This window comes from Melanotaenia boesemani, chromosome 6, assembly GCF_017639745.1.
Source record: "Melanotaenia boesemani isolate fMelBoe1 chromosome 6, fMelBoe1.pri, whole genome shotgun sequence".
Lineage (NCBI taxonomy): Eukaryota > Metazoa > Chordata > Actinopteri > Atheriniformes > Melanotaeniidae > Melanotaenia > Melanotaenia boesemani.
In genome coordinates this window covers 35,710,490-35,726,200 of record NC_055687.1, presented here as the reverse complement: position 1 = coordinate 35,726,200, position 15,711 = coordinate 35,710,490, and the positions used below count along the sequence as shown (strand labels likewise).

At 42.4% G+C, this 15,711-nt stretch overlaps 1 protein-coding gene across 3 annotated transcripts in view; it reads right to left on the bottom strand.

The window, feature by feature from the left end:
• ascc3 (activating signal cointegrator 1 complex subunit 3) overlaps positions 1-15,711 on the bottom strand; it is a 193,878-nt gene that overhangs the window by 82,922 nt on the left and 95,245 nt on the right. For all 3 annotated transcript variants that reach the window (XM_041987327.1, XM_041987328.1, XM_041987330.1), the window contains exon 11: positions 6,581-6,745. In XM_041987327.1, the coding sequence (XP_041843261.1) occupies positions 6,581-6,745 (165 nt within the window). The remainder of the gene's footprint in view (positions 1-6,580; positions 6,746-15,711) is intronic.

Below are 15,711 nucleotides of genomic sequence, written 5' to 3'. Positions count from 1 at the left end.
TTCTCAAAGTGGATCATTTTACATTCTTTCACCTTTTTTATTCCTTAACGAAAAACACCTTTTTACCACTATCAACTAATCATCATGTAAAAGCAAGCTCGAAAGTGATAGCTGATGCATTTTCCAGTGTATGTATAATATTTTCATTCTGCTCTGAGTTTAAAGTCCAAATCTGGACAGAAGGTCTCACGTTTTCCTTCAAAAACTCTTTAACCCTTAAAACTCTGTAGTGTGTAGCTCTGTGGAATTAATTGTGATGGATAGCTACCCTTTAAGTGATCTGTGGAAGTTTTCCAGGCATTTCTGTCCCGTCCAGGAGGTTTACAATCCAGCCACAAATGTAATTTTATTCAGAGACTCTATCTGGTAAATCCACAATGATCCATGAAAACAGCATTATTTATCACATTTCATCATAAAAACATCACCATCACTACTATGTTGCTAAGAGACCTCTATTTAGACCTGGACATGATGATGAAGCCACTTCCTGTCAGACTTTCCACCAATCAGAGAGCTTAGATTGACGGTAACGTCCAATCAGGAGCAGCCAAAGATCAACCAGTGAGCAGAAAGTTCTATGTGTGTGTGAAAAGAAGAAAAATAATGCTCCTCTATGGCTGGAATAAAGCCAAGAAGACGTTTCTGATGCACGGTGGCGCCACAAAGCAGCTGAGCTGGAGTTGGTTTAGTGAGGATAGCAGGTAAATAGTAGCAGGAATAACTGGAAATGAGGAAAAAGTGGAAACATGGAAATAGTTTCTGTTGTGTGTTTGTTTCAATAACAATATTTTTTCTCTTGAAAGCCAAGACTTGAGAGAACGATGAGATGAGAAAAGGTTTGGTCACTGTTGATCTGTGTGTTATTTCTACAAAGTTCTGTTAGTAATAAATTCTGCTTTCTTCTTCTGGTCGACCTTTATGCTGCTATATCTATTCATACATTCATTTTACATCATTTTAGCCTCAGAATCTGACAGCTGAGAAACATCATGTCTGATGCTGACTGGTTTATACTGGGATTAAAAGCTTCAGCTGCTACAGACTGGTTAAAAAAAAAAAAAAAAAAAAGGACTGACCAGAAATTGCAAGAAATGACTTGGAGTTTGAGTTAATATTCTCAGATTCATCTGTCCGAAGCACAATTTTCCAACCTGCCTGGAGCCACATGATGAATAAATGATGTGATAAATGACAAATAAAATCATGTGTTTGCTTTTAGAGTTGAGCCAAAACCGATATTAGCATCGGAAATACTTGCTAATCCCGCCAAAATGAAAGGGGTCGGGATTGATTACTATTTCTGTCTAAACACCATCTGATACCACGTTTTCCTGCCTAACACAACCACACACAGACACAGGGAGTCACGCAGTCTTGCATGACGACTGTTGAGTTGGTAACATTTAGCATTAGTGCTATGTTAGCAATTCGCCGTCTCGTTAGAAAACCCTGCTAAGAAAACAGCGACATGCCTCATAAAGTTTAACACCAGCAACCTTATGAAGCATCTGGGTCGCCATCACGTGAAAGCACAACGAACCTCAGCAACAACAAACACTGGAAACGCTTTTTAAAAGCCAGAAAGCCACCGCAATAACAAAGTTTTAGAATTTATTGACCTGGATGAGCAGCTCCGTCATCATGGAAAACATTCACTCCAAGTCCAATTCCAAGACTTTTTCAATAGAAATTCTTTGATTTGAGTTTATTTACTCAATAATTTTAAAAGATCTAAGGCAATCATTGTCATGTGTTAACAAAGCTGAATTATATGAATATGTAATCCATGTTTTATAGCTTTTTATTGCTTTTGAGTGAAGACTGCTGTGGTTTCATTCTTCCTCCTCCTGAAACATGCAAACAGCCTCCTATATTCACTCCATTCAGCAGTTTTTGCTCTAATCTCTATTCCAGAGCTGAAAAAAAACCAAACAAACATATTTTATATCCACAGAGAGCCTAAATTCAATCACTTCTTCCTCTTGCAGCGGTTCCTTCTGCCGTGTCTTATAACGTGTAGCACAAAGAGCATTTCCATATTTAAATGACAAACTGAACGCGTCTATTCATTCCTGGGTGAAGATGAGAGGACAGATTATGTTGTGGATTGATGAAAAACAAAAGTGTATGAAAACAGTTTCATAAATCTGATGGAAAAAATGTAGATTTCTGTCTTTGGGCAGAAAATTGTTAATAATTGTGATTCTACTCAGATTTTAAGCATTTGCTTCCTGATCTTTGTCGGCAGTCCAGCAGATTCCTGCTCTGATGTTCTTTTTGGACAGAAAAAGCTTTTTCATGGCAGGATTTTCATGCAGGTCACATCTGCGCCGTCTCTCTCCGACTGTGGATGAATGAACTTTGACACCAACAGCTGGAAAAGCTGCCAGCAGTTCGAGAGATGAGCAATTCTTTCTGCTTCTTGCAGTCTGGTCTTTGTCCAGCGCTGGAGAACTTTTCTCCACTTTCAGCTTCTTTTCCTTAAATCCAGAATAGAACATTAACTTCTTCTCCTCACATTTGAAGCTCTTTGTGAACAAGCTCCACTGGATGTAAGGACACTGGTGCTGCATGGTCCACTTTACACTAACACTGGCCCACTTCCATAGAAAGCCCACTTCAACTGGAGCAGTGTGAATGCTTATTTTTAATCTGATGTGGACCAAAGAGGTGAACTCTGGTCCTGTTTTAAACCAAGGTCTCCTTGTTGGATTATCTTCCAGTGTGAAAGCAAACAGAGGATGTAGATGAATATGGTGGATATCTGGCTGCCGCTCCTGCTGCTCATACTGGACACATTCTGGTGAAAACCGGATCAGGTTTGAAGACCAAAGTAAAACCAGAAACCAGACTGCAGAAATGTATTGGTGCTCCTTTTTTTCCTTGTGGTGAATGATGGAAGTTTTCCTCCCTGGTTCTGGTCCTGATGGAGGTTTTCCTCCCTGGTTCTGGTCCTGATGGAAGTTTCCCTCCCTGGTTCTGGTCCTGATGGAGGTTTTCCTCCCTGGTTCTGGTCCTGATGGAAGTTTCCCTCCCTGGTTCTGGTCCTGATGGAGGTTTTCCTCCCTGGTTCTGGTCCTGATGGAAGTTTCCCTCCCTGGTTCTGGTCCTGATGGAGGTTTTCCTCCCTGGTTCTGGTCCTGATGGAAGTTTCCCTCCCTGGTTCTGGTCCTGATGGAGGTTTTCCTCCCTGGTTCTGGTCCTGATGGAAGTTTCCCTCCCTGGTTCTGGTCCTGATGGAGGTTTCCCTCCCTGGTTCTGTAAATTAGGCTGCATCCTGCATCATGACCGGCGTAAATAATCAGGGTTTATTTTTATCTGCTTCCATTAAAACTAAATGATGTTAAATACTAACAGAAATGGAGTTTGAGCTTTATCCTCAGATGATCTGTAAATCATGTTTTTAAGTTTCTTTGGGGGTCAAAAGACCTTCATTTTAACACCTACATCTTTTAGCTTGTTGGTGTGAGATGCTGTTAATGAAGCTTCATGTGTAAATTCACTGCCAGTTTATTCAATGAATGAGTAACAATGGGCTGAGAATGATTATTGATCTTCTCTTGCTCTGGTCACTTTTACTCTGCCTCATTGTGATCTATAAGTTCATTAGTTTCAGAGTCATCCAGCAGGCCTTCATTCCTTCTTCCGACACCTCCTCCTCGCTCTGATCATATCTTCATGTTATTGGAGCAAACTAAACTAAAACTAAGCATTTAAAAAAAAACCAAAAAAACAAAACTAATAAAAACTAGAAAATTTGCTCTAAAAACTAACTAAAACTAACTGAATTTGAAAATAAAAAGTCAAAATGAAATAAAAACTAAAACTAATAAAAAATCAGAAACTATTATAACTTTGCCGCCACCTTACCGTGGTGGAGGAGTTTGCGTGTCCTGATGAGCCTAGTGGCTATGTTGTCGGGGGTTTTATGTACCCCGGGTAGGGTCACCCATGGCAAACAGTTGTCTAGGGACCAGATGAAGCACGGCTCAAAACATCCCTATGACGACGACAAATCATGGACACAGGTCTCCTTTGCCTGGATGTGGGTCACTGGAGCCAGGCCTGGTCGGGCTGAGCCCGAAAGGGTGACATGGGCCCCCCCTCCCGTGGGCTCACCACCTACAGGAGGGGCCATATAGGTCGGGTGCATTGTGAGCTGGGCGGCTGCCAAAGACGGGGACCCTGGCGGTCTGATCCTCGGCTACAGAAGCTTGCTCTAGGGACGTGGAATGTCACACCTCTGGTGGGGAAGGAGCCTGAGCTGTCACAAATTGTGTTCATATCTTTTATAGACAGAATTTCTAGGTGCAGCCGAGGTGTTGAGGGGATCCGGTTCGGTGGCCTCAGGATTGGGTCTCTGCTCTTTGCGGATGATGTGGTTCTGTTGGCTTCGTCGGGCCGTGATCTTCAGCTCTCACTGGAGCAATTCGCAGCCGAGTGTGAAGCAGCTGGGATGAGAATCAACAGCTCCAAATCTGAGACCATGGTCCTCAGCCGGAAAAGGGTGGAGGGTCCTCTCCGGGTCAACAATGAGGTCCTGCCCCAAGTGGAGGAGTTCACGTGTCTCGGGGTCTTGTTCACGAGTGAGGGAAGGGTGGAGCGGGAGATCGACAGGCGGATTGGTGCGGCGTCTGCAGTGATGCGGACTCTGCATCGGTCTGCCGTGGTGAAGAAGGAGCCGAGCCAAAAGGCAAAGCTCTTGATTTACCGGTCGATCTACGTTCCCACCCTCACTTATGGCCACGAGCTGTGGGTAGTAGCCGAAAGAACAAGATCGCGAATACAAGCGGCCGAAATGAGTTTTCTCCGCAGGGTGGACGGGCTCTCCCTTAGAGATAGGGTGAGAAGCTCGGTGATCCGGGAGGGGTTCAGAGTAGAGTCGCTGCTCCTCCACATCGAGAGGAGCCAGATGAGGTGGCTCGGGCATCTGGTTAGGATGCCTCCTGGACGCCTCCCTGGTGAGGTGTTCTGGGCACGTCCCACCAGAAAGAGGCCCTGGGGGAGACCCAGGACACGTTGGACGGACTACATCTCTCGGCTGGCCTGGGAACGCCTCGGGATCCCTCCGGATGAGCTGGTGAATGTGGCCGGGGAGAGGGAAGTCTGGGTTTCCTTGTTTAGGCAGCTGCCACCGCGACTCGACTCCAGATAAGCGGTAGATAATGGATGGATGGATGGATGAGACAAGACTTGTTTATAGAAACAACTCCTAGTCTTCAAACCTTATGAAATTATACAGGTCTACATGTAACTATGACAGATTTGTCATCTGTATCCTGTCTTTGAGTTGTAAGTTTTAAACTCTTACCTCCATTTTCAGACAGTAGAAAACCAAAAGTTGTGGAAATGCAACACAAAGTCATCAAGATCAACTTGGGATCTGACTGATGTTTATGCGGGAATATAGTCTATACATACTGGATGCATCTGGTATCCAGTATGTGTAGCCGCTGGAGCTTTAATCCCAGTCAGCATCAGACATGATGTTTCTCAGCTGTCAGATTGGGAGGTAAAATGACGTAAAATGAATGTATGAATAGATATAGCAGCATAAAGGTCGACCAGAAGAAGAAAGCAGAATTTATTACTAACAGAACTTTGTAGAAATAACACACAGACCAACAGTGACCAAACCTTTTCTCATCTCATCGTTCTCTCAAGTCTTGGCTTTCAGGAGGAAAAATATTGTTATTGAAACAAACACACAACAGAAACTATTTCCATGTTTCCACTTTTTCCTCATTTCCAGTTATTCCTGCTACTATTTACCTGCTATCCTCACTAAACCAACTCCAGCTCAGCTGCTTTTTGGCGCCACCGTGCATCAGAAACGTCTTCTTGGCTTTATTCCAGCCATAGAGGAGCATTATTTTTCTTCTTTTCACACACACATAGAACTTTCTGCTCACTGGTTGATCTTTGGCTGCTCCTGATTGGACGTTACCGTCAATCTAAGCTCTCTGATTGGTGGAAAGTCTGACAGGAAGTGACTTCATCATCATGTCCAGGTCTAAATAGAGGTCTCTTAGCAACATAGTAGTGATGGTGATGTTTTTATGATGAAATGTGATAAATAATGCTGTTATCATGGATCATTGTGGATTTGGAGTCTCTGAATAAAACTACATTTAGTGGCTGGATTGTGAACCTCCTGGACGGGATAGAAATGCCTGGAAATCTCCTGCAGATCACCTAAAGTGGAAGCTATCCATTACAATTCACCCCACAGAGCTACACACCACCACTCCTGGGACACTGATTATGATAAAAGCGAAGGCATGAAGAAAAACTTGGAGTTCTTACATCAGGTCTGTCTGAACTGCAAACTCTGAATTATATTGTTCAGGTTTTAAAGTCTCTCAGCAAAAAATAACAATGCTAAGAGAGAGTTTAAAGAATCCTAAATGTAGGTTTCAGCTGAAGTTAGCAGAAAACTGAATTAATATCCATGCATGAATAATGCTGTTCAAACCGACACCGAGGCTCTGACTCAGGTTAAATCTAGAGAAAGCAGGAAGCTGCACGAACTTACATCCAGACTTACAGGTCGATGCAAACAGGAAGTAGCACTAACCTGTCTGATGGTCCTGGCAACCAGACTCTCCAGCACGGGTCCTCGATCTTCATGGAGAAGATGAACTTCATCTAAGATCAGCAGACGGACAATCTGGGAAAGCGCCACATCTCCCACACTCTTCCTGGTCACCACATCCCACTTCTCTGGAGTCGTCACTAACATCTGAAAACATTTAATATGTTAAATAAAATCCCATAAACACAGCTGACAGAACCATGCATTAATCCAGAAATTCTGTGAAATCAGCTGCTCAGACACTTTAAAACTAAAACTAAAAAGAACAGTGTGTGACCCGAAGGTAATTAAAAACCGTGGAGCTGGTTCTGGATCTTGTTCACATCTGGCTTCTTCTCTGCATGATGGAGCTTTAACCTGTATTTGTGGATTTCAGGGTGAACTGTGTTCACAGACAGTGGTTTCTGGAAGTCTTCCTGAGTCCATGCAGTGGTTTCCAGTAGAGAATCATGTCTGCTTTTACTGCAGACGATCACCAGCATCCAGCCTTGTCACATGCACACAGAGATTCCTCCTGATTCTCTGAATCTTCTGATGATATTCTACACTGCAGATGGTGGATCTTCAAAGTCTGAGGAACATTTTTCTGAAATCGTTCCACGGTTTTAGAGCCAGTGTGTCTCAGGTTGGTGAACCCCTGTCCATCTTTCCAAGTGAGAGACTCTGCCTCTCTGAAACACCCAGTCATGTTACTGACCTGTTGCCAATTAACCCGATTAGTTGTCAAATGCTCCTCCAGGTGTTTCTGGTTTGTACCAGTTACTTTTCCAGCCTTTTGTTGCTTTTGTTCCAACTTTTTACAGACTTGTTGCTGCATCAGATTCACTATCAACAGTGGATTCCCTGAGTCTGTTACTATGCCTGAGTAAAAACAGTAAAACAGAGAAGTGTGTTTGTTCCCTTTGTCCTAAATAAACACTGTTGTCCTGTCATGTTATCAGCCCTTATGAGGCTGGTTGGGTTTAAGACTCCAGTGATGTTTCAGAGGTATGATCTATGACCCGTTTCCCTGCCTCCATCTTCTACAGCAGCCTAAAGATGGCAGCGATGGAGCTTTGTCTCCAGCTGGTTGTTCGGAATGACTTGATCCAGTGTGTAACTCCAGACAGAATAAAACATGACTACCGTTTCCATGATGACACAATCTGTCCAGATTATGATGTCAGCTTCATGGCTCATCAACATCAAATAGCCTGTAGCTCTGCTCATTACAGCACCGAATCACCGGCACGAGCAGCCATGACAGCAGACGTGGAACATCGCCCACAAGCCTGCGTTACGGCCGGGGTTAGCTAATATCAGCCTACGATTCCCAGAGATGACCGTGTTTCTGTGTGTGTGCAACAGTCAGCATGTCTGCTGTTGTTTTGGCATTCCTCACAGACTAATTATATCCAACAGTATCAACACATTATCTGTATCAAATGTCAGCAGACACCCTCTCAGCACATTGTTTAGTGCAAATAATTCCAGTGCAGTTTTATTCTCTTGTTTCCAGAAAAACACTACAATGCATAATTAATCGTGTGTGAACTGTTTGGCAACCTGTCCAGGGCTCTGCAAATTCCTATTAAACTCATCCTATAAAAAACAGTTCATTAAATCGCCTCTAGTTTGAATTTAAATCAATGTGCCCAGCCATTAGAGACTGGCATGCTCACAGAGAGGGAAGCGCTTGCTCCTAATTGGACTTACTGGTTAATCTAAATGGAGGCTCTAGCAAATGGAGCACAGACTAAAGTGCTTTTATAATTGCTTAGCAAGTACACACAAAAAACAGTAGAAAAACATGCTATTGTTTGGCTGAATTATGCTATTTAGCCTATTTATCAACTGAAGGTAGCGGGACTGAAATCAATCCTTTTAATCCAGCGATACTCACTGTTTCATAGGAGATTATTTAAGTTATTGTTACTTACAGTTAAATCAGAGAGCTGGTTCACAAACCTGAAAAAAGGAGCAATATTAGCATTTAAGAGCTGATTTTATTAAATAAGTGCAGCAGGCATGATGAAAACCGGCTTCTGTGTAGGTGGGATTAATAAATCTGTGGAGAGTCGTTTTTAGGCATGTCAAAAGGTTTTGGATCGACTCCAAAACTCACTTCTAATTCTGAGGCTGCTGCATTTTAACTCACTTCATGTTAACAGGGATGAAAATAATTAGATTTTAGTTGAGAAAGGCACAAACACAAACACTTCCCTCACATTTTATGATGTTTAAATCAGTGGAGTGTTCAGGAGCTCAAAGAACTGGCATCAAAAACCTATTTATGAACAACCACATGTCCTCATCACACCAAAATCCATCATCAGTTTAACATCTTCTTAACTAGACCCCCTTCTACAGGGGGCAGCACGAGATCGTACATTTCAGACGTTTGCACACACCAGGAAGCAGCAATGCTAACATGTAGCATAGCAACATGATGGGGAGAAACACAGTTCAAACCCCAAGCAGTTATATGGGAATGTAAGAAAAGCATGAGAACAGCTCTTTAGAGCTTCTGCTAATTTCTCCTCACAAACAAGGAGTCACATGACAGCAGAGACTCTGCTGGTTCCAGAGACGTTTGTCTCGTAAGACGTCAGAATCAGGTCTTACTGTTGCTGTTTTGTGGTGAAAAGTTAGATTCCAGCTCTAAAACTCTATTAATGTGTTCTGACTCTGCCTTTGTTTGAAATGAATGATGAAGGTCCTGCTGGTTTCCATGGAGATGAAGAAGGTTTTATAGTGAAGTATTCTCTCTTCCTATCATAGGCTATCTCGGACTTCCCTTCTTTCTTGTGTTTCTAAGGTGAATGTGGGGCCCTGGATTCTCCTGACTCTGACCATTGAGAAAGGCGTCCATCATCATCATCATCATCAAATGGCTTCCTGTGATATTTACCTGCGTAACACCTCTATTAAACACCTGGAAACCTGCTCAGGTTCACTTTTACCTTCTACTGTAGCACCGTTCCTCCTCAGATACTACTTTACTCATTCCTAGGATTACTTTACTCATTCCTAGGATTACTTTACTTACATGTATTGTAGGTATGTCATTTCAGACAGGAGGCAGAAAAATAGGCCTTGTCTGGAAGAGATTTAATTTCAGGAACATCAACTGCATGAAACTTGATAACCACAAATATAATAATAACATGGTCACCACCATCATCAAATCTGGCAGGTCCCACAGTGCGGTCGAAGCACTTTGTTGAGAGAAAACAAGCTGCATGAAAAATTTGTCTAGAACAAAACTGACCTGCATAGAAATATGACAGACACCTATTTTTATCATGTTATAAACATAATTTAAAATCAAATTGTTTGTTGACTTATGACCTGGTTGAATGAAGTAACTTGTCATCTGCAGTGTTACTGGAGTATGCAGACATGTAATTAATCCTACAGCTGATCGTTGTTCCTTATTCGTTTATTAACAGCAGTTTTTGGATTTTGGCGTGTAAACACAGAACAAGCCGGAGGAACGTACACAAGATTTATTGTCAGTATTCACAGAAAACATTTCTCAGGTTGTCAGACATTTTGTGTATTCGTCACTCCCTGTCAGGTTTATAGATTAACGTCTATTTTCCCAGTGTTAATCCTCCAGCTTAGACATGCCTAGCATACGGAGACCACTGACATTTCCTGCAGCATTTAAAGAGTTGCTGGCGACCACATGATTAGCTTGATATTCATGAGGTGGATTTTTATGTGGACATATTTATCACAAATGGAATAAATTCAGTTTTATTAGTATTTTTTATTATTAATGTATCTTACTTAAAATTCATGACTGAATGTGCATGATTGTTTGAAGAAAATCGTCATCACCAACTTCCACTAGTTATTCATGAGACCATTTAATGATGCTCATTGCTACCCGTCAGCCTTCCCAGAAACAATTAAGTCAGCAGGTGGTCTGCAGTAATGTCACAACCCACCTGTGTGCTTGGTCGAACCAAGATATTTTTCCACAAATAAAGATTTGAGCAGGTCGATCAGTCTGACACTGTTCAGACAGTAACATCAGGTGATCATGTAGAGTTTGGGAACAGATTTGAGCCTAATTTAAAAAAAATACCCTATTTTTTTCCACGTTATAGAAGCTGGTTAATAGTAAGAAGTCTCCTTGTGACATTGTTCCTCCACGTCTTCTTAAGGAGGATTTTCCTACTGGTCCCTCTGTTCTTCATATTAACAGTAGTTTAACCTCTAGTGTAGTGCCGAGCAATTTTAAACATGTTGTGGTACAACCTTAGCTTAATAAATCGAGCCTTAACCCTTCTGCTTTGTCCAATTTTAAGGTTAATCTAAAGTTACCTTTTTTGTCCAAAATCCAAAAAATCCTCTTGTCCTGGATGAATATAACATTTTGTAAGTGTTCCTGTCTGGGTTTAAAGCATAAACAGTACTGAATCAGCTCTTTTAAGGTTTCTTAATGACATTTTAGCAATGGATTCTGGAGACTGTATTTTACTTGTGCTTTTAGATTTAACAGCTATTTTCGACTCAGTGGGCCATGACATTCTCCTCTCCAGGCGGAAGCAGTGCATCATTGGCTCAGCTCTGCAATGGCTCTGGTCCACCCTCTCTGATCAGAGTTTGTGTGTCGTGATGGATGATTTTACCTCTGCTTCTGCTGCCCTCCACTGGAGGATGCCACAGGGCTCCATTCTCGGTCCTCTCTTGTTCTCCTTTTATTTGCTGCCACTTGGTGTTATTCTTGGAAAGCATGACATGCCATTTCACTTATATGCTGATGACTGTCAGGTCTCTTTCCCTTTAAAGTGTTCTGTTCAGCCTCTTCTTGATTCTCTCAAGAGATGAGATCTGGGGATGGTTGGCTCTGAATTTCCTCAATTTTAATGAAAAAAAAAACAGAGGTCATGCTGTTTAAATCCAGTGGCTCCAGCTGTGCCCCTTCTTTTGACTTTTCCTCTCTGGCACCACATGAAAAATCCAACATCACAAACTTAGGTGTAAAAATGAACCCCAGCCTAAAACTCGACTCACAAGTCAGTGCTGTGGTAAAGTCCTGCTTCTTTCAGTTAAGGCGGCTGTCACCTAGAGAAAGTTATCCATGCTTTTATTAACTCTCGCTTGGAATATCGTAACTCTGTTTTTATTGGAATTAGCTAGGCTTCCGTTTCGTGCCTACAGCTGGTACAAAACGCTGCTGACCAGATGCTTGTAACTGTCCCAAAAACATTTTATACATCCAGGGGAGACAGAGCCTTTTCAGTTTTAGCTCCTAAAATATGGAAAGAGCTCCCACTGCAGGTCAGACAAGCTTCCTCTCTTGTTGTTTTTAAGTCTCATTTAAAAGCACACTTTCACTCTGGCTTTCAAGGAGGGCTTTGTATGTACTTGTGTTATTTTAAATTTCTCGTAGCTTCTATGTGGTCATTTATAGCCTTATAGCCTTGTTTTTTTATTTGTGCGGTCTTTATGCTTTATTTTATCTATTTAATTCATTGTACAGCACTTTGGTCCACTGTTGTTTGTAAAGTGCTTTACAAATAAAATGGTATGGTAACAAGGATCCTGTTTCTAACCACCTAACCATCATTTTATTAGTGTAATTTACACCAGGTCAGTTTCTACCTTCACATTTTCCACATTTATTTATTTATTTATATATTCTCCAGTCTACAGAGGTAAACCTGGCTAAACGACACTTTCTGACACCTTCCTAATGTCCGTCCTGATCTGAGGGACTCTCTGTGTGGAAGCTCCTTTCTTTGATGTGATTAACTGATATTTCCTCTGTGGACGGAAAAGGAAGAGGGCCTGGAAGTCCCAGGATGCCTCCCACCTTCATACTGGCATCAATATGGCAGGATCTCTCCAAACCCTTTCTGTTGCCATGGTAACCATCGCAGCCATGGAGAGTGGAGGGACGTGGGTGGATGAGGCAGGTGGGAGGAAGATGGAGTGGGGAGGTTAGAGAGAGAGAGAGAGAGAGAGAGAGAGAGAGAGAGAGAGAGAGATTTACTGGACTGCGATATGTTAACAGGCTGTCTGTAATGAGAAAATGCAGCATGTAGGACTGGATATATGAGTGTGTCTTTATATTTAGCCCCCAGGAGAATACACTTACAGTTAGATTCATATGAGCAAACATCACAACGGTAATAACTGCTCTTTTCTTCTTTTCAGTGGGGATTAAAGTGTGACAGGGATAAAACTGCACATTTTCAATGCAGAAGAAGAAGGTTTGAAACCAGCAGAAAGTCCAAGAGACCCACAAGACCACATCCAAACTAACAGACATAAACATATCAAACAGCTCACTCCAACTCCACTTAGTGTTTTACAGGTGAGAAAAACAATAACGTTTCATCTCTTAACCTTAGCTGGGCTCTACAAATACGCTTACCAACCACGACTTCACACCAGAAGCAAATAACCAATCCTGATGAGCCGGACATCCTCCATGGAATATTCCATTAAGAACAAATATATTAAACCATCCTGGTGCCAGGTGGATTAAAAAGTTGTGAAACATTTTCAGAAAAATGTTCCTCAGACTTTGAAGATCCACCATCTACAGTGTAAAATATTATCACAAGATTCAGAGAATCCGGAGGAATCTCTGTGTCGATGGGACAAAGTCGGATGCTGGTGATCGTCTGCATTAAAAGCAGACATGATTCTCTACTGGAAACCACTGCATGGACTCAGAAAGACTTCCAGAAACCACTCTCTGTGAACAAATGGCAAATCCACAAATGCAGGTTAAAGCTCCATCATGCAGAAAAGAAGCCAGATGTGAACAGGATCCAGAACCAGCTCCGTCGTCTCTGGACCAAAGCTCATTTAAAATGGTCTGAGGCAAAGAGGAAACCTGGATGAAGATGTGAACTAGTTTGTGGAAAGCATGGACGGCGTGTCCTGCAGACTAAAGAGGAGAGGGAGCATCCAGCTTGTTATCAGTGGACAGGTGAAAAGCTGCATCTCTGATGGGATGGGGCTGCATTAGTGCCTATGACGTGGGCAGCTTCCACATCTGTGAAGCTCCATCAATGCTGAAAAGTACATGGAGGTTTTAGAGCAACATCTGCTCCCATCCAGACGACGTCTCTTTCAGGGAAGGACTTGCAGATTTCAGCAAGATGATGCTGAACCACATCCTGCATCCATCACAGCAGCATGGCTTCACAGGAGAAGAGTCCGGCTGCTGAACTGGCCTGCCTGCAGTCCAGACCTTTCACCAGTACACAACATCTGGAGCATCATGGAAGCAGAAACCCAGCAACCAAGGTCCAGGACTGTAGAGCAGCTAGAATCCTGCATCAGACCAGAATGGGACAACTGGTCTTCTCACTTCCCAGACGTTTCCAGACATGTTAGATAAAGAGGGGATGCTACACAAGCGGCAACCTCCGCCGGTAAAAAGTGAAACCTATGTGGAAGTGCAAAAAATTGCAGTTCACCCCTTTTATCCGCTAGGGGCTGGTTCCAAAACAGAGTCAATCCCCACAGACTCCCATGTTAAAAAGACCAACTTCACAAGAGAAATAATCATGTTTAAAGCCTGGTACAAAAATCCATTTTAGGTTTAATAGGTCAAGTTTACCTTCATGACAACTATGAGGGAGGTGAATTTTTTTCTAACTCACCCGTTTGGATGTTATTTAATCTTGAAATTCAACATAATTAGGGGCGTGTCCTTTTGATTGACAGGTATCCAATATCCATGGCAAGAGTGAAGAGTGTAGCACAACCGTGGCTTTTAGCCGGCTAACAGTGCGCCTTATCTTTAGCCCACCTACCTTCATTAGCCAGTTAGCTCATGTTAGAGCCGAGTAGGCTCAGTTAGCTCTTAGCTACAGGCAGCTCGGAGTTTGATAAATGTCAATCATCCACCTCCACGCTCACAGCCCCCCTCTCAGCTCCGCCACTTTGCTCAATTTTGTATTTTCCAGGAGTGATGGCAGGCGTGACGCTGCCAAGATGCCGATGGTAGGAACCGCCCAACGAGCTTCACCCATGGGTGATGTCACGGAGGCTCCGCCCACCTTTTATATACAGTCTATGATGCTACACCATGCTAAACATCACCCTGGAACAACTTTTTACAGACGTGTTGCTGCCATCAGATTCACTATCAGCTCATATTTTCCATCTAATGGTAAAATGGCTCAGTTTCATCATCTGGTATGTTGTTTATGTTCTTCTGGGAATAAAATATAAGTTGATGAGACATTGAAATCATTGCATTCTTTTTAAATTACATTTTACACAGAGACCTGACTATTTCAGACCTGGGGCTGTAACTGGACTCTCTGAGATGGTACACACAAAGGTTTTTTTGGATGTTTTTGTCCCGATTTTTCCTCTTCCTGACCACTATCCTGACTCTTATGAGATTTTTCTGTACAATTATCATTTGGTCTATGGTGTGTTATGGGCAGATTTGTCCCGATAATCCGCTCATAGCCGACAATTGGAAATATTGAACATGTTCAATATTTCAGAGCCGATGTCCGAGGAACGCCGACGACTTGTGCATTGTGACTGCGTGGATGGTGATGTGGTATGGAATGTAACCAATCAGAGAGCGAGCTGGCTGGGGAGCAAGAAAGTAAATAAAGTCCGGGTTCATGTCGTCTCCAGTCCGTTATTTTTTTCAGTTCTGGCTTTTTCTGTTAACAACAGTCCCAAGACCACCATCATTCCCTCGTCGTATATATCCTCTTCCATACATGTGTTGTGTTTTCTGGTTGTAACTATGGTTCTTCTTCTTTTCTTATTTGCCAGTTGTTGCTATGGTTCTTCTTTTTTGTTAGATCACATTTGGTCAGGTGAGATGTCCGGCTCGGAGGACTAGATTGTAGATGAGTTGTGGGACAGCGTTGTTATGTGTTGCTCTGTGATGAGATTATCAGGGCCACCACACACAGCACGATCAACACTGTTAAATGCTTGATTTTCTATCGTTACATGTGAGGTCGCGCCCAGATAAAAAAATCTCATAAGATTAAAAAAAACGTTATGTGTGTACCAGGCTTTAGCTGACCTTGGCTGAAATATACCAGATTTAAAGTAGAGCTTAGCAGAGATCTCTCATTCCTATCAGCCCAGAAAAGTATCAGATATAAGACACAACTATTATT